The sequence below is a fragment of the Columba livia genome, chromosome 18 (assembly GCF_036013475.1).
Source record: "Columba livia isolate bColLiv1 breed racing homer chromosome 18, bColLiv1.pat.W.v2, whole genome shotgun sequence".
Classification (NCBI taxonomy): domain Eukaryota; kingdom Metazoa; phylum Chordata; class Aves; order Columbiformes; family Columbidae; genus Columba; species Columba livia.
Window position 1 is genome coordinate 9,918,643 of NC_088619.1, and position 18,512 is coordinate 9,937,154.

Below are 18,512 nucleotides of genomic sequence, written 5' to 3' on the forward strand. Positions count from 1 at the left end.
CTGCTCTAAAATGCTGTGAAATAACTTACTTGCATTTAGCTTTTGCAATTTCATAAGAATTCAAAAGTAATGATTTCCTTCAGAAAAAATACTGCAATTAATTCTAGATGTTTCAGCATGACTGTGCCAGAGTGCCTGGAGTTCTCTTTTTGTCCAGTTTGCAAGAATATTCATGCATGAATCTAACTGTTCATTTCTCTAAAACACAAATTCTAACATAAATGGCACAATGACAACTAAAAAGAACCACAATACACCAGTCGGGTTTATTAATATAAAAACTATTCCTTTACAAAGAAGACAGTTTAACAGGGACAATGCAAAGGTGTGCAGTATTTTAATGTAATCATGCACTAGCCAGAGTACATATTAGCAAAACCGTGATGTACAACTTTTCAGGTGTTTGTATCTAGTTTGTTGGGGTGTTTTCCCCCCATGTCTTCTGTCTAAGAGTCAACTACCCAGGACAGGGATTATCTTATATTGTAAGACTTGCCAAGATGCAAGTACTCCATGGGTACAAGGTGCTACCTCAGTGCTGGTAATTAGCACATAATGAGCAGAGCTGTCAGGGAAGTGCAGGGCCAGCACCTGCTGACCCATTCTGCTGGTATGAAGGAAAGAAAGGCAGCACAGAAACTTCAGCATTGAAAGGATTTGCTTTAAAACAAACAAAAAGGTGTTCAGAGCCTACACAGATTAACACAGTGGGACACAATTTTGCCAGGGATTTGTTTTATATCCTGTTATTTCTAGGCAAAGTTGACAGTTACACCAATACAATTTATCTGCCTCTCAAAATTACAGAAGCTTAAAATCCACAAACTTTTCTTGACATGTTCAGGTGAACCCTGTAAATAACCACAAGGTCCTGGCACTTGTATCGTGCTCTGCAGCTGTAGAGAAAGAGGCGTGCACATCAACAATATTTATATTTGATTTTCAGATGTTGTTTTAATTATCCTTACAGCAAGCTACCTCTGTATGGCAGTTACACACCCCTCGCCAAATCCAGACACATAAACCGAGCTACCGGCAGGACAAGGTTGTATTTTATCTTTTTGTTCACACCATTCCAGTTCTGGAGGTCGCAGCAGTAGGATATAAAAACTGTCATGAAGCTTCTATTAAGAAAAAAACAATCTAGATCTATATTAAAGACTTTTTATAGTAAAGGATGTATTCCTGTATTACATAAAAACATAGCCTAAGACAAAAAAACGTTTATTTCTTTTGGCATAGTTTAATTTTAAAACCATTTATTAAAAATATCAAGCAGTGCATCCGCTGCCCTCAGAACTAGAAGGCAGCATTTCACAAAACAAGTCCATACAATTATTTACATTCATCCTAGATTGTTCCATTTTCAACGCTGGATCCGTTAACTGGAGGCTCAACAATCAGTCTTGGCTCTATCAGTGCATCCCAACTTTCAGTAATCTGAAAACAAAAGAGATAATACTTAGCGTGTCCCAGATATACAGGCAGATGCAATTTCTCCTACGTTGTTTTTCTAGACTTGAACAACAGCACTGCTGGACAAACATCACGGATCCTTCCTGTGATTCACCATCTTAATGAACCTCAACCTGCCTGACGTCCTGGGTAAGGAGCGATGCAGGTAAGAACAACAGTGCATGAAATTAATAACCTTTTAAAACCCAATTATCTAAACATGACATTGTTTATTTTGTTAGCCAAAACAAAAGGTTACACAGTTTGATGACTGGGTTTGAATCTAGTTAATCGAATAATCATGCGTATTCTTGCTAGAAAACAAGTATTTTTGCTTGCTTTTATTTTAATCAGACACATTATGATAAAGGGATCTCACAGGGATGAACAGTCATAAAGCAGGACACGTATCAGCTGCGCAGAGCTTGTAATGGGCTTCAAAAGAGGTCACACACGTACCTTTGTGTCCTGAGGAACCGCATACTCTATCAGTTCTCCTCCATCTGCAGACTGGTAAACCAGATCGAACTTCCCTGGCTCTTTAGCAACTTGAAACCAAACAAAAATAACTCCCGTTAACTGTGAGCAAAGAGGTTTAACTGTTTACCATAGTTAGACAGCAAGTCAAAACCAGGGTGTGCTCGGGATCATAATTGTAACAGAAAATCGGAGGAAGAACTGGATTCTGCACATCAGAATTAAGGTAATTATCTAATATACGTATGAAAAAGTGAATCAATAATATGCTGCCTAAATTTGGCAAAAACGCTCATACGATGATGACTCATTAATGCTGGCTTAAATGGCAACCACGGCTTACATATGTGCTTTCAGAGACACAGTTTTGGTGTCTGAAGTGCACTTTGTCATCGCAGGGACTCAGTTCCACGTCCACCAAAGACAGTGGCTTCACTGATGCCACAAAGAACAGCATTATCATCTAAAATTCTCTCTGTAATTCCATATAGTTGAGAAGATACCCAAGGAAATTGGAAATACTCCTGAAACGTGACAAGTGCCTTGGACTGTTTTCCAGGCGATGCACATGACAACAAGCATTTGGTGCCCCAGGGTACGTACACTGTCCTGCTGACGATGAAAGAATCTCAAGCTCGATCTCTTTTTTATCAGCATTCCAACTGATTATTTTCCCCTCCTTCATAAAGTAACAAGAAAAGAATAAGATGAGATATACTAGGTAACTATTCCATATTTACAGCCACTGTGGTACTTGATCTCAGTTAGAGGAACTGCATCTGTCTGTCAGATTTTTCTACCTCTATGCGTAAAATCTGCAGAGCATTAAAGCTCAGCAATCTGCAGTTACTGGCATCAATAAACCAAAGTTACTCATTGTCACCATTCTTGTAACTTAAATCAATACTAATGCAGAAACCAAGTTATTTGAAGTAGCTACAAAATTTTGCTTGCACCAGTTTCAAGAACTTGCCTTGACTTCAAACCGCAGCAGACTTGAATACAGCTACATTTTTCTACTTGAAGGTGTGAATTTTTTGTCAGCTCTAAAATATTAATGATCATTAACAATGCTTTTTTTTTTCTTTATTTAAATACTACACCTTTCAAATTTTCAATTAAGTTTTGAGTTCTATAGTTTTCGTTTTTACTGCTGCACCAGGAAGAGCCGAAGGAGCCAACTGGATGAGAAGAATAATACTGCATAACCTCAAAATATTTCAGCCCTTCTTCACTTAAAATAGTTTTATGAGTGAATGTGAAGGGAGGAAAGAAAAACTGTACCTTATAGTCTGACACTTCAGGACTGTAATTTTCAGTTAGTTCCAAGCGCTGTTGAAAGAAATGCAGATAACAAGTTACAGCTTATCCTGGACGATGCCACCTGAACCCCAGCGTGGTTTCTTCAGCAAGAGGAAAGCGCGAGAATCGAGGATCCCGCTCCTGATGCCGATCTCAGTCCCAGCTGCTCCTCAAAGGATTTCTGTTCAGGTCAGGCTGTGAGAGGAGATCAGGGAGATGGATCCCAGTCTCCTCGACTGCAGCAATTTCATTTTCGTTTACTTTATATTTTGCAGTGAAGAGTAATTATATGCATGGTGAGATTTGCAAAGATATCGTAGAAACACTAGATAGAGGAATAACAACATAGAGGTGTTTTTTTCTTTTTATAGCATTAATTTTAATGCTGACTTGCCTTGCATGTTGAAAAGAGAGGGGTAACATGCCTCCTTCTGGCATAAACCTTGAAAATATGCCCATGGTAGAGAGTCTTTGTGAAGGTGCAACTGGAAAATTCTATTATTTGTGAACTGACTTGTGTGCTCCAGTTTAAAACAAATTTTTTAAAAAAGAACAACTAAGTAGGATGACAACTACTTCCTAACTCTTATACCTGTAGGATAATGGTCCCAGCACAACATAAGATTAAGTTCTTCAGTGTAAGCTTTTGGTTGTCAGGACTATGCTGTCTGTAGCGTGTCCTAGAAGACTTAGAGTGCTCCAAACGAAACAATTGTAGCCCACTAACATTCAGTATTTCACAAGTTCTTTACCTTAAAGGCAATTCTTTCTCCCACTTGTGGTGGGGCAGCTAGAAGAGGTAACACACTATAGTCTCTCTTGGGGACATCCACAGGATTCTGTGAAACAAGCAATAAACCCATTGGATTAATTACTGTGTTAATAAAAATAGAAGACATTGTTTATGCTGAACCAGTTGTAAGAAGTTCTGAGAAGAGTAAGGTACATATCTGAGCGCTTGTTGTGATATATATAATACAATCACTTACATACTGTTTCATAAACACTTCCTCAGGCTGCTAGAGTAAATATCAGATTTACACACAGTAAATATCAGATTTACTAAGATCAACCTTTACCCTGTCAGTCTTTTTCTGCTTTTACAAACGACTGTACGTTTTTTGTGTGGCTAAAGCTGCAATACAAAGGTGCCCCATGACCCACCTGGACAAGAACAGAAGTGTTTGTCGCAGCTTCATTTAAGTGCCTCTGTTTCTGGCTTTCACTGCTGTAGTTATAGAAGAAGTTGGCTCCTCTCCCGCGGCCTTGGCCCCGCATCGTCCCATGGTACCCACGGCCCCTGGGTCCCCCCCAGAAGGAATCTTGTGCTGTTCCACGGCCCCTTCCACGACCTGAGCTGGCGAGCGGGCCTTGAACGCCGCTCGGCAACGGTTTAGTGCAGTTTCTTACCATGGAATTATTCAGGCCAGCATTTGCTGTGGGTTTTTTAATAACAAGTGTTTCTGAATCTGAACTATCGGACTCTGAAGAGGAGGTCTTTGCCTTGGGAGCCTTGGTGGTACCGGTTTTTACAGCTGCCACCTTGGTGGGCAGCGACTTTTCATTTACAGTACTGGCTTGTGCTGTTGCCGCCTTCTCATCCTCTGTACTCGAATCAGAATCTGAACTAGAGGACTGGGATTTTTTAGAGCTTTTACTAATTGCGGTCTTAGTAAACTTTTCAGCATTAGACTTGACAGTCACTTTATTACAAACAACAGTTTTCACATCAGAATTTGCAGCAGCTTGGGATTTGTCTTTGGGAAGTGTTGCTACTACCTGTTTATGGGGAGATTTATTTTGCTTTACATTTAATTCGTTGCTGTCGCTGTCAGATGACGTGCTGGAGGAATCCGAAGATCCCAGCCTCTTTCTTCTGGACTGTGTTGTGATTTTTTTGGTGTTATTTTTACCAGAATTTAGAGAAGAGCTCCCATCCGCCCGTTCTAAAGCCACCTTTGCTGCAGCAGCCTTTGTCTGCTTTTCATCCTTTTTTGTCACCAACTGTTTCTCCATCTCTGCTTTTTTAAGCTTTTTAGAGTGGTCAGTAGAGCTCTCTTCCTTACCTTCTCTGAGTCTACTTCTTGCACTAACTTCTTCCTTTCTTTTTCTTTTCTTGTACCTTTTTACAGAGTCCTGAATATCGACAGCGGTCTCTTCCCTGCTAGGGGAGCACTCAGGATTATGTTTTTTCTTTTTCTTTTCCCTTTTATGCCTTTCTTCATTTCTAGAGAATTCTTCCTCTTCCTGCTTTTGTTTATGCCTTTTTTTGTCTTCTTTTGGTGCATAAGAGAAGCCATCATCTATTTCTTCATAATCTGCAACTACCTCTTCCAATTTTACTCTGTCAAGAAAAACAAAAAGGGCAATATTCAACATAACTAACACCTTTTTGCTACATGTTAGCAGCTCGGGTAGACGTGTCTTGTGGCAGGGGGGATGCCCCAAAGGGACAGTTCAGAGGTCCTTCCAGAGCAGGGGTCGCTTTCCCAACCCCGGGGTGAGTCCCGAGCGCCCCGGAGGGCCCAGGGGCTGCGAGGCCGGTTTAAGGCGGCTGGGGGGCGCAGATGCTGGGGCCGCGCTCTCCCCACTGAGGGGAATTACCGCCCCTGAGGGGATTTACCGCCCTTTTCAGACACCCCGGGTTCCTCAGGCAGTGGGGACGGTGCCCTGAGCGCTCGCCCCCCCCGGGCATCCCCGCCGTACCGCAGCGAGTCGTTGTCCCGCACCAGGCGGGCGCTCTCGGTGGGGGGCAGCAGCGCCCCGTCGAGGAAGAGGCTGAGGTGGGTCCGCCGGCTGAAGCCGAAGCGGTGGCGGATGAGGCTGAGGAGGTCGGTGATGAGGCGCACCTGGCTGGGCTCCAGCAGCAGCCAGCACAGCGCGCAGCCCGGGCTGCCCGGCGGCGGGTGGTCGAACAGCAACCGCAGCCGCACGGGGCCGCCGGCCGCCGCCATCTTGGGGGAGGAGGAGGCGGGCGCGGGAGGGACGGCGCCACGCATGGGACAAAAAGGGCGGGCGGCGCGCGAGGCTTGGCCACGCCCCCTGCGGGCGGGGCGGGGCTGGTCCTCGCGCACGTGACAGCGCGGCCGCGGCGCCGGGAGCTGTTGGCGGGATGGGGACGGGACTGCTCCCGCTGCTGCTGGCGGGGCTGGCGGGACTGGCAGCAGGTACGGCCCGGGGGACGCGACGGGACACGGGGTTGTTCTGCCCTTCGGCCGTGCCCGGGCAGTGGCGGAGCGGCGGCCTCTGGGCACGACGTGTCCCGCGGCCGCTACCGGGAAGGGCCTGGGCTGAGGCGCCGGAGGTTTCCGAGCCTCCCGGGGTGGTGACCGGGCGGGACGCGGGGGACAGAAGCGCCGGCGGGAGCGGGTCGGGGTCAGGCCCGTGGGAGGTCCCAGGTGGCCCCAGCCAGGGCTGTGGCCGTGTCTTTGCCGGGGACTGTCGTGACTATCGTGACCTTGGGACCGCTCCTCCCAGCCGGCTGACTGGGGTCTGCGCTCCCCGGAGCCCCAGGGAATCTTTTTGGAGCAGGAACTTGGAAATTCAGGTCCCGGCTCCATAAGCTAGGGCAGCGATTCCCAGGGCTGTTACACCCCGAGCTGTCACCTCCTTCCCAAAAACCCCCAGACCCTCTTCTGTTCCTTGGAGGGCCGGTGCAGGAGCCGCGCCCACCAGTGTGTCTGTACCCGGGAGGTTAGTGTGGGGCTGGCGCGGCGGACAGGAGCGCAGGTCCCTGTCCTGCTGCTCGTGGGCAGCGTTTTGTCGCTGAGACCGTGGGCTGGGGGCTGCGAGGGGCAAACAGCCAGATCGGGTTGGTGGGAACGGTGTCGCCACACTGATATGACCTGTTCAGCACTGTGGATCAGCACAGACCAGGCGCTGTGGCCTGGAAAAGCCTTATTGCTGCTTCTTCAGTGGACTGCTGCCTTCTGTCGTGATCAAGAAGATTATGGGATGTAGTTTCAAAGGCCTTTTTCTGGGAAAGCGTCTGTATCCCAGATGGCAGAATAGCCTGGCTGCTTAAGTTGATGAGACTCTACAGACTTAAACTGAGTTTAGGTTTAGATCTTGGGTTCATTTAGAACTGACCCATTTGCCTGTTTACTCTTGGGGACTGTAAATCACTGATCCCAGCGACTGAGGTCAGTGTTGGATCCCTGAAGGAGCCCTGGTGGCCCTGAAGCCGTGTGAGTTGTTCCATCGTGTCTACTGGGGCTGTGCTTTCAGCCCAGGCCTCGAAAACATTAGAAATGTTTCCCAGATAGGAAAACTTCTAGCTATTGGGCTGCTATTTCAGCAGCCACTGTAACATCAGGCTCTGATTATGAAGCGCTTAATTACACACTTAAGTTCATTCATTGATGATAACTCAGCGATGTCTGTGGGTGTAAGTATAGGCAGGATTCTTACAGTAATCTTTTTAATGGAAGCACTTCTAATTATCACACCCAAGATTGAAATGTAATATTTTGGAACAAATCTGGTAGAAAACCCCAAGCTGATCCTTTTTCCTTGCCTGATTTTCTGTTGCTTTCTCCCCTAGGCGTAGTTCTGAGGCAGTCCCCAGAGCCCAAGGAGCTGTGGGGGTATGTGCAAGTTCGAAGTAAGGCCCACATGTTCTGGTGGCTCTACTATGCAAATAACCCAACCAAAGGCTTCACAGAATTACCTCTCATCTTGTGGCTTCAGGTAAAGTTTGGTGAAAGACACTTAAACAGTAACTTTCTATCTGTGCCTGGGTTGGTTTGATGCATATCTTTCAGCTCTACAGAAACAGGATTCGAAATTCTCCGATTCTAAATGATTCATTTTGCAAAAGAAGTTTTCGGGTTGGGAAGAAATGATGTAAATATCATTTTGCAATTGTGGGGTGCTTCAACTGCTCACCCTCCATCAAGTTAAATTGCAGAAATAGAGGTGGTTCTTATCGTTTATACAACGGTAGCGCAAGTACATTGTAGCGTCACAGCTCCTTTCCTGAAGTGCTTGTGGTCTCAACAATATCCAGAGAAAGAGTAGATAAAATGATCAGAGATTTAGAAAGATTTCTAAATGGAAACAACTAAGAGAGACTGATCATCTGGAGATTGGTCCCGTTCAATCACAGTTTGATGAAAGGCAGCGGGGTGTGCTCCACGTCCACTTCCAGCAGTACGATTCAGAAGTTAACGTTGAACATAATCACTTGATGACTTGCTCTTTTTCCTTCTGGGTTATTTCTTAAGAGTAGAATGCTGATAGAACTAATGACTTGCAAACCTCTGTAGATGGCCAAGTCTTGCATTCAGTATTAAGGGAATAAGGGGAAGGATTTTCAAACTGCACCACACAGCATTCAACTCATTAGGTGCTTTGACAAGTGGGTAATTGCTTTTCTGTTTAAATTCTTGCTTTTAGAAGTAGCGTGTGTACACATAATGAAAGAGGAAGAGGAAGAGAGCCTGCATGGCAAACTAACATGTAGTGCAAAAGCCATTTTAAAAAAATTACAGTCTGTCATTCTACTTATTGGCTTGATTTCATTTCTCTCCTATCTCTATCATGCTGCCTTTTAACTTATTTGTCATTTGGTATTTCCCCACAGGGAGGTCCAGGAGCTTCAGGCTGTGGATTTGGGAACTTTGAAGAGATTGGTCCATTAGACAAAGAAATGAAACCGAGAAATACAACTTGGGTATAGTAGAATGTTCAGCTTCTAATTACTGATTGCAAATGTTTATTGGAAGTTTATTCAAAGAGATGTATTTGTGCTCTGAGCTACGAATAGTTGTACTACTACTCTGGAGTTCCCTAGATCGTGTGGGTGATCTGCCTTTGGATCACTGGGATTTTCGGGGTGCCTTTCTTGTTGCAGCTTGGGCAAATTGAAAGACCTGAAAACAATTTTCACCTGCACCATTCTCCCTTTTGGATTTGCACCTCTTTTTTTTGCAAGTTCTTTCAGGGCCAGAGATTCAGTGGCTCAGTTCAACATTTGTGCCATCAAAACAGCTTTGCGCTGGTGCTGAACTGAGGTTTCATACAAACTCTTTCTGCTTGTACAGTTGCAGGCAGCCAGTATCTTGTTTGTGGATAATCCTGTGGGCACTGGATTCAGTTATGTGGATGACTGCAGCTTGTTTGCAAAAAACCTCACCACAGTAGTTTCCGACATGATGGTTTTTCTTGGAGAATTCTTCACACGTAGAACAGAATTCCAGGTAAGTGATTTGAGTTCTTGGTTAGAATCACATTTTAATTTGGCTTTGAACAGATCTCAAAAGGAATTGGTGAACAGCCTTCCAGATGGGCAGTGTTTCTGCTAGGTAACATGCATTTGGTGGGGGTCTCTGCCTCTTACTCCCACAATTCAGAAGTGGTGTCTTGAATTTGGTGCTCGTTAGTTAAGCAGTGGGGTGGATTATTGTCCATCGGGCAATCCGAGAAGCATGTAGGATCATGGATGTTTCAGTTCCAAAATACTGAAGTGCCTGCTTCAAAACTTCCCCCCACTAATTACACCAGGATGTTACGTAAATCTTATCTGCAGGTTAGAATCATAGAAACATCCAGTGTATGATAGCGGAGGTGAAGAGCCAGAGCTGGGTTCTGCGGGAGGCAGTTGAAGGTCTCTCCTGCCCTCTGTCCAATGGGTTTGTTGTGTGGCTTCTGTCTCTCCAGACCATCCCATTCTACATATTTTCTGAATCCTACGGCGGTAAAATGGCTGCTGGGATTGCGCTAGAGCTGCATGAGGTGAGTAATTGGAGGATGTCGGTCACTTTTCACTTTAAAACATGGTATTCCACAAGTACTTGTATTTCCTGCAATACATCGTCCCTGTTGTCTAATTCAGACTGCTACCTATTTTTTTACTTAAAGAAAACTGGTTCTAGAGTCAATGACTATTTAACTAAAAGCTGATTATTATTTTTTTAATGATATTTTTTGTGATTTGTTTGGTTTTGTCTTTTCTGTTATTCATCAAGGCTGTTCAAAAAGGGACCATAAAGTGCAATTTTATGGGGACTGCTCTTGGAGACTCATGGATTTCTCCTTTGGGTATGTTTAAAAATCCTTAGACTGTGGGTAGTTTGTTGTTTCGGTGTTTTATCTTTCCACAAGTACCTAGAGTCAAAATGCCAGCCCTGCCTCAAGTGAATTAAATCTGTAGTGAGTTGGGTAGATCAAAAAGGAATACTTCAATATTGCAAGCTGTGATTGAAGAGATATCTAGATAATGAAAGGTCAGAGAGCAAAGTCAGTGAGCAGCGTGCTGGCATGTCAAGTGGGGTGCTGGTGAAATGTCCTTATGCATCTGCAGCATCCGGGGTGTTTGGTAAGAGAACTGCACTTCACATGTGGCCACCAGATGATTCACAAGGTCACAACTGAGGTTTTCTCTTTTCCCAAGAAGACCTTGTGCTGAGGAACTGATGTGCTCACAGACACGGTAGGGATAGGGTGTGTGTCTGGTGGAGGTTAAAAAACAGAAACAAACAAAAAACAAATTAAAGGGCTCTCTGTCCTTCAGTGAGATTCGCAAGAGCAGGCTGCACAGATTCTCTGCAACACAGGACAGTATCGAGCAAACCCCTGTCTGTATTGGGATCAGCTGATCACTGACACCTTATAAACAAACTTGTTATAAACCAGATTTGGTTTATACCCAGATTTCCACCCTTCTGTAGTTTCTGCAAACAAATCCATTTAGACAATGCCTGTTCACCTGTCAGATCTCCCCCGTGTTCCAGCAACGTTCTGCAGCATTGGGGTGAGAACAGTTTGGTAAGAACACATCTGTTGCTTTAAATAAATTTCACTGTTTAATGCCTAAGGGGTTATAGTGACATTGCAGTGCTTTTATTGGTTTGTAAAGAACGTGCTCTGTGGTATATAATCTTAGGACTAAACTGAGCTGACAGTCTCTTTTTACTAATTAATTCATCTCCATATATTTTTGCCACAACCATTCTTGCTACAATAAGGGAAAAGTAAAGGAAATCGTATGTCAGAAACGTAGATGTTTGAAATCTTTTCTGTTTCTTTAGACTCTGTGCTGTCTTGGGCGCCCTACCTTTACAGCACAGTAAGTACCTTCTTAAACTCTTGGTCCTCACCTGGTTACTTGTACTGCCCTCCAGTATAAGTGGATGTTGATTTTTGAGGTTAGCTCTTAGCCAGAATAAAACCTCAAATGCATAAGAAATGTCTGTGAAATTATAATTGAAGTTGTTCTCTTGTGTGTTTATCTTCCAGTCTCTCCTTGATGATAATGGTCTACGAGAGGTGACTGCTGTTGCCAAAGAAATAATGGATGCAATAAATAAAAATCAATATGGATTGGCCACGGAGCTCTGGGGCAAAGCTGAAGAAGTCATTGAAGAGGTGAGATCTTTGACCAGCAGCAATAACTAACTGGTGCCTGGGGCAGACACAATTTCAGGTTATCCTTTCTATGAGCACTAGGATGGTGTGAATCCTGCCCAGTCATTTCTACCAGTATCTGTTTCATCCCAGCGCTGATGTAAAAGCACCATTTGCTGCGTACCACTGGGTGATTGTAGGAGGCAGTGGGTAAGGTGACCCACATGGGCCTGCAGTGTTGCATCAAGGTTTCAACCTGGCAAATCACTTAAATAAGTGCTTAATTTTTAGCATGCAACTAGTCCCATTGATTTCTACAGAACCTGGTTTCAACTTAAAAGCACTATGTCTCTTCAAAAGCTTTGTTTTGCATATTGAAAAGGGCATCCAGGGACACATAGATTTCAAGTTAAGCACAGATGTGTAAAGAACTACAGTAGGTGCACAGGGTGGAAAGGAACCTCAAGTTATGTCCTGTTACTGTGGGTTATTGCATCTTGTTACTTAGCAAGTTCCAGCTTAAAAGATAAAGGTTCACTCTGTTTTTTCCTGTTGAAGGGTTGCTCCAAAATCTCACTCTTCCTTGTGGTTTTGTTTTAGTACAAGTAATGCTCTGGCTTCTTCAAACTGAAAGACTAATCTGGAGCTGCTTCCCTTTCTCACTCTGTTTTGTTTTGTTTGTAACTGGCAGAGCCTTGCACATAGTTGGTTTCACTTCTTTTGAAGGAACTTGTGGTTCCTATTTTGCCTTTCTCTTCAAGTCTGCTTGTCTTCTCCTCCCAGTTGTGTTATCAGTCGGGGTGCGGGCACTTCAGTTCTTCTAGGGTTGCTGTTGTGAGCTGGTTTCTGAACTTCAAAATTCAAAGGAATCTGGAGTAACTTCTGTAAAGGCAACATTGATCACACGTGTCCTTCAGATGCAGACAATTTGCTGTCTGGATCAGAGCTGCCAGTCTACAGTCCTTGGACTCGTCAGTGTCTTCAGTTCCAAAAGAGGAGTGGCTGATCTTTATCACCATGTTCTTGAGGAAGCATTTGGGATTTCAAAGGGTTGTAGGCTGGAGGATGTTGAGCAAGAGGCAGCGTCAGGCTAGACTAGATCTAGCAGAAGGGACTATCTGAAAGCATCATCTGGCATTGCAGCTCCCTAATGAGCGATGAGAATCTGCAGTCATTTGGGTGGAAGGCTTCCTGTGGCTTCACATCTGTTTCAGAGGTGTAAATAACATCTGTGGCAGAACCCATGTGTGAACAGTACAGACTTGAGAAAACTTCCCCACTTCCCAAAGCAACTGTAGACCAAAGGTTTTCCATAAAACCTTCTGATGTATGGGTGAAGTGGCAGGTCGCAAAGTCCTTTACTTAGGATTTACTTATCTCTTTTTTCAGAAGAATGTGATCCTCATATCTGAGAAATGTTTTTGTTATCTCGTGTTTTCAGAACACAGACAATGTGAACTTCTACAACATCATGACAAAGGAGGTTCCAGAAACAAAATTAGATGAACAAGAAAATCTCCATCTCAGTAAGTTGCATATAAGTACTTGAGCTTCTGAGGCCCTATGTTTGCATTCGCGTACCTTCAACTCTGATAGCGGGAGCCGCCTCAATTTAGCACATCCTTTAAATGGGGCCTTCAGATCCAAAGAATATTGATATTCTGAGCAGAAATTGTTTGCTCTTGCATAAATAGGGATAAATAGGAATGTGGAACTACCCTTCTGTAGATTACACCTCCACCTATACATCCTGCACAAATTATTCCAAGGAAGTATTCAGTATAATTGTGACATAGTTTTTAACCTTTAAGTTACTTCCTCTTAATGTCTTTAATTTCTGTCTTCAAGCTAGGACACAAAAATGTCTCATCAATATAAACAGTCTGATTAGACTCCATGATGTTTATGCATCAGTGTGAAAAACAGATGTATAGGGTTTCTTTCAAGCTCATGATCTCTTTCTATTGGTTTCAGCAGGGAAGATGAATGGCACAATTAACTCCCCAAAGTAAAGCACTGCAGCTCAAAAATAACTGGCCTGCTGGGGAAAAGGAATTGTGTCTGTAGCAAGTGGCTAAAGCAGAAGCTGGTGCCCTGAAAAAGTGCTGTTAGCCAAAAGTAGAAATGGATGTTTGAGTTCTCCTGGTATCATCCCCTGACCTAAATAAGGGTTGACTTCAGTGGTTTCTGGTAAAAGTAAGCAAAACTCTCTCTGGTGTTGCGTTTGCATTAGAGAAGAGTTTGGCCATGACTGTCACACTGAAAATTGTTATCTGTGCAGGACAACCGTCTCAAATGTGCCACTAATCAAAGTGTGTCCTCTTTTTTTCAGTAAGACTTTACCAACGCCATGTCAAAAATATGCATAAGGACAGCCTCAATGAGTTGATGAATGGACCCATCAGAAAGAAGCTAAAAATCATTCCTGACTGTGTGAAATGGGGAGGTACTTTCCTGTCTGCTATGTGGATCTAATGAGTGCATTATCGCAGTCTGTAGGAAGATGCTTTCCCATAGTAAGCAGACACGTTAAATTGTCATTATCATTGGGCCTAAGAAGAGGACTTTTTCTCAGAAATGAACATGTAATGGGGCAGGCTCGTGGGAGCAGACGTGGTTCTGATTCTGCCGCTTGTATCCATCATTAGTCAAGCAGCTGAAAATACAGGTGAAGGAAGAAGATCCTCTGTGTCTCAGCAGCTGGTTTCTGGCTGAAATTCCGGGCAGTTTCTCTCTGCCAGAAATCTGGTATCGTGTAATGCTGCATGGTGTGGAGGGGAGGGTGCGAAACAGAAAGGACTGATGCCAGCACCCTGTATGTGTGTGTAGTAGGAGTGAGAAGCAACAAAGCTGTGTGTGAGCTCCAGTGGGAGCATGGCTGCTGTGTTCTCTTTAGTTCCTCAGGCCTATAAACTACCGGCTGCTACTTTGAGCGAGGACTGGTTTTATGCAGCCATGAGCTGCATTTTAGGAGCCTTAGTTGCTTCTTTCCCGGGTTGGGCGTGACATTCCATATCAGTTAAAACTTGTCTTCTTTCCGGTTCCAACCAGGTCAGTCGAGAGATGTCTTTGACAACATGGCTGAGGACTTCATGAAACCTGTCATCGATATTGTTGACCAGCTGTTGGCAGCCAACGTCAGTGTTACAGTCTACAATGGGCAGCTGGATCTCATTGTTGACACCATGGGTAAGGGGCTTCTTGATTGGGGTTGGGAACAGCACATGTGAAAAGCAGAATGTGAAGTTGCCAGTAATGTTGGTACCTGGATCTGTCCAGTCTTCTGTGCAAATCTCCCACCTAACTGCCAACTGTTAAATACTACAGTCAGAAGTGAGCAGCTCTTAGTATGTTTTGTTTACATCCCTCTAAGATAGACAATTATTTTACCTCCATTGTTCTGTTGGCAAATGGATCTGCAACATCAACAACTGCTTCTTTCAGTCAAGCCCATAAGTAAGTACGTAGGTAATAATTCACTTCATTCTTTTGGATAGACATATATGTATGTATGTAGGCTTGTTTACAAATGAAGAATGAGGATAGGTGAATACATATATGGAGATTATTCTCTCTTTTCCTGCTGTGCCTTGAAGATCCTGTTCTCTGGGACGTATCTTTCTGCAGATGCGTGCACAATGCGGGTCAGTGACCTGCAGCAGAGAGCGCAGTGCCAGGTGATGGAACAAGGGTGTTGGTAATTAATGAGGGAGGGTGCAGCTGGAGAGTGATCACACCTGCTGCTCAGAAACCTGTGTAGGCACCTGCATGTCTGGTCACTCAAGGGCTTTGTTTGTCCCTTGCTGCTTGCAAGATGCCAGCTCGATCAAGTGGCAGTTTGGGAGCCGGGCCAAGTATTGCTGAAATGCCTCGTGCTGCGAGACTGCCGTGCTCTCTTCCGTTCACCTTTTCTTATCGATTCAAATAATCTGCAGTCACCGACTGTGCAAACATCTTCCTGTGTGGTGAAAAGCTTTATCCTTCGTCTGTCTCTGCCCACTTAGATATTCAGATGCCCTTCATGAACAATATAGCAATCAATATATCAGGAAACAGAGTATTTAGGCTGTCAAAACAGATTAGCAGTTAGTGGTGCTTCAGTTTATCACATTTTGAGTTAATATGTAAATTCTTCCAGTAATTCAGAGACAGGCTAAAAGTTCTCCCTTCATCGGTTTGTTCCAGCTTGTCCTGAACACAGCTGTGGACATTTTCTTAAGCACAGAAAAACGGGGTTTGGAATCTGAGCACACAGAGCTGTTCTGCTAGCACTGCTGTGTGGGTACCTAGTCCAGCTGAACCGGGACTCTCAAGTTGCTGTCCCAGTAATCAAGCATATCTCTTATCTCTAACAGGCCAGGAGGCGTGGATACGGAAACTGAAATGGCCTAATTTGGACCAATTCAGCCAGCAAAGGTGGAAAGCACTCTATGTGTCTCCAGACTCCACCGAGACAGCTGCTTTCCACAAGGCCTATGAGAACTTGGCTTTCTTCTGGATTCTTAAGGCTGGGCACATGGTAAATAAAACAATTCTTGGGGTGGGATGCACCGTAATCAGCAGGAACACTAAAGATGTATACATACTTGCTGTCTGCTTCCTTATAGCAGCTGCTCACTGTGTGCTCTCCTCTCTGTGCTAGGTACCGTCCGATCAAGGAGAAATGGCTCTGAAAATGGTCAGGATGGTGACCCAGCAGCAGCTCTAGGGAAGCGGAGGCCAGCTGGGATGGCCTCCTGCCCAATGTCTGTGCTCTTGCAGAATGTGAGATCAGAATAATAAGCCACAGGAGGAACAGTGGCTATTTGGACACATAGCAACTCTGATCTTGCTGATAATGTGCACGGCCACTTACGGAAAGGCATTTTTTCCTTGAATGAGTTGTTGCTTTTGAATTTGTAAGCTATGTTTTGCTGCCTTAACACTGTAATGACTCTTCCAGAGGAAAGTCCACTCTTATAAATCATTAGCTCAACCAGCTCTGAGCCTTTGCCTTTGACTTGGAAGGATTTCGTACTTCGTAAAAAGCTGCCCTTCCCTGAACGTTCTCTTTTCTGTTCACACACCAAGACAAAAATGGTTTGAGTCCTGACAGGTTTGCTGTTTGTTCCTCTCAGAGAGCCAACCTTTCGTAAGGCCATGGAACGTTCCTTCCTTTGTCCTCAGGCCTCTGCTTGAGTCACCTGGCTGGATTACAAGCTGAAGATACGGAGATGCCAGGATAGAAGAGCTGCCCTAGAGGAATTACAGTCCATCTCATCGTGCTGAGGTGCCTGAGTTAGGATACGAGGTTCTTCAGGCTTCCTGTGCTATGGAGAGAGAAAAACACACCTCCCTCCCAAAGGAGGATTTGACCTTTTTTATTTGACCATTTGTTTCTTGTTTTCATTCTCTTTAATGACCATTACCCAAATTTTGCCTTTAGACTTAACACATAAAGCACATCCAGCAGGAATTCCTGCTTTCCTGAACGCTGAAGCAGGAGCCCTGTTAATACCCTGTTCTTGTGCAGAAGAGAGTCCTAATGGACAGAAACCTCTTAGAACCTTCTGAGCTTGGCCTGGAGAGTGGAAGGGAAAGCATTATTTGAGCAATAATAGCATAATTCTGAAAGATAGTAGCAGACAAACAAGAACCAGTATCTTGATTCATATTTTTCTAGAGCTTTTTTAAAATCTTGCAGAGACCTATTGTTTTGAAAAAAAAAATATATATTTTTAATATAGTACACAGTCAAGAGGAGACTTGGTCAGACATCATTTGATTTCTGCTACGGAGCCCAAAGTGACTGTTGCTTGTTGGTGTCTGATAGGAGACACAACAGCTTGTTCCAGCTGTCAGAATCCTAAATAAATAGCAACCCCTCAATTACTCCAGCAACAGAAACTGTCATGAAATGTCTGATAGTGTTGGCTTAGCAAGGACTGAGGCATAATGCTGTGTAAACACGTACGCAATCACCCAGCAGCTGGAGTATTGGCACCTAATAATTGTTTTTCTTCTTCGTGTTCTCTGCTTGAACTGTGTTCTTAAGAACTTTAGCAATGCAAACCCAGATTTTTTTAACTGATTTTGCAATAAATACAATGGGTCTAATCTAATTCCTCTCTCTTGGGCATCACATTGATTTCACTGCTTGAAAATCACATCTTTTCTGGTTTGGCTTTTCGGTGTAAAGGCCCTGCCAGAGGGAGCAGATGCAGTCACAGTTGAGAGGGAAGGGGACAGGACTGTAAAGCTTCTTTATCAAATGGGATGTTCATTCACACCGCCTAGAGCTTGTGCTCAGTGATAGGCCTGAGACATCTGTTTCTTGTCCTGCTTTGTTTTAGCTTCTGCAGGTTTTTCTGTTGGCAAAGAGATGGCTTGTGAGGAAAAAAAGATGGTTTGAAGAAGGCTGGTGGTAATCATTTGTTGGTTTTAGGGGCTATGCCAAATCTAAACATGTTAGAATAAAATGACTTGCCTGTGGAGACAAGCTTTTAAATAGCGTCCATTTAAATGCAAATAACAAAAAAGCAGCAATCCTTTAATATCAAGGAAGATTCCTTCCTTTTATTTCACCAAAGGCTTTGTAACTGGTGCGTCACAGATCCAGATCATCACAGAGGTAAGTCACCTGTCCAGCAGATGCTGTAAGAAATTGGTTGCTTTGAGAGGAGTTCAAGTCCCGCAGTGTATCTGATTAGCACTGACATACTTTGTCCATTTTGATTTCATGCAGAATGCTATTTTCAGATAAGGGCTGTCACTTGACAAATCCTTGAGAGCGAATCGTTCTAAATATTTATAAGATTCCTGTGCAGTAGAGGCTGAGGCTGTTGTGGACAGATGAACGCAGAAGATGAGATCTGCCCCGTTTGCCACAACAGGGGTATCTGTGCAGGCAATTTTTGTCTCTGATGTAGCTAATCTGACATGGAATATTTCTG

General features: G+C 44.0%; 2 protein-coding genes across 4 annotated transcripts; one reads left to right on the forward strand and one right to left on the reverse strand.

The window, feature by feature from the left end:
- Window positions 1-247: 247 nt before the first annotated feature.
- Window positions 248-6,222, reverse strand: COIL (coilin). 3 transcript variants are annotated; one of them, XM_065034919.1, is made up of 7 exons: window positions 5,941-6,220; window positions 4,399-5,578; window positions 3,987-4,073; window positions 3,217-3,264; window positions 2,536-2,611; window positions 1,915-2,003; window positions 248-1,440 (listed from the first exon to the last, which is right to left on the reverse strand). In XM_065034919.1, exons 1-7 carry the CDS (start codon window positions 6,186-6,188, stop codon window positions 1,351-1,353), a joined length of 1,818 nt encoding a protein of 605 aa, XP_064890991.1. In that variant the 5' UTR covers window positions 6,189-6,220; the 3' UTR covers window positions 248-1,350. The 3 variants fall into 3 exon arrangements, with proteins under 3 accessions (XP_064890991.1, XP_064890992.1, XP_064890993.1); XM_065034920.1 differs by lacking the exon at window positions 2,536-2,611 and having other exon boundaries at window positions 5,941-6,222; XM_065034921.1 differs by lacking the exons at window positions 248-1,440; window positions 1,915-2,003; window positions 2,536-2,611 and having other exon boundaries at window positions 3,246-3,429; window positions 5,941-6,222.
- A 20-nt stretch (window positions 6,223-6,242) lies between these two features.
- Window positions 6,243-17,681, forward strand: SCPEP1 (serine carboxypeptidase 1). Its single transcript, XM_065034923.1, has 13 exons — window positions 6,243-6,401; window positions 7,778-7,923; window positions 8,819-8,908; window positions 9,279-9,434; window positions 9,895-9,969; window positions 10,203-10,275; window positions 11,265-11,302; window positions 11,473-11,601; window positions 13,022-13,106; window positions 13,913-14,026; window positions 14,632-14,769; window positions 15,936-16,099; window positions 16,223-17,681. Exons 1-13 carry the CDS (start codon window positions 6,347-6,349, stop codon window positions 16,286-16,288), a joined length of 1,329 nt encoding a protein of 442 aa, XP_064890995.1. The 5' UTR covers window positions 6,243-6,346; the 3' UTR covers window positions 16,289-17,681.
- The last annotated feature ends 831 nt before the right edge of the window (window positions 17,682-18,512 follow it).

Excerpts from the sequence above, each read along its gene's own strand:
- COIL (XM_065034919.1), bottom strand. The coding sequence starts at position 6,188 with ATGGCGGCGGCCGGCGGCCCCGTGCGGCTGCGGTTGCTGTTCGACCAC. Across the intron at positions 2,612-3,216 it reads CTGAAGTGTCAGACTATAAG|GAGGGGAAAATAATCAGTTG; the intron begins GTACAGTTTTTC and ends TACTTTATGAAG. Across the intron at positions 1,441-1,914 it reads CGGTTCCTCAGGACACAAAG|ATTACTGAAAGTTGGGATGC; the intron begins GTACGTGTGTGA and ends TTTTGTTTTCAG.
- SCPEP1 (XM_065034923.1), top strand. The coding sequence starts at position 6,347 with ATGGGGACGGGACTGCTCCCGCTGCTGCTGGCGGGGCTGGCGGGACTG. Across the intron at positions 9,435-9,894 it reads CACGTAGAACAGAATTCCAG|ACCATCCCATTCTACATATT; the intron begins GTAAGTGATTTG and ends CTGTCTCTCCAG. Across the intron at positions 13,107-13,912 it reads ACAAGAAAATCTCCATCTCA|TAAGACTTTACCAACGCCAT; the intron begins GTAAGTTGCATA and ends TCTTTTTTTCAG.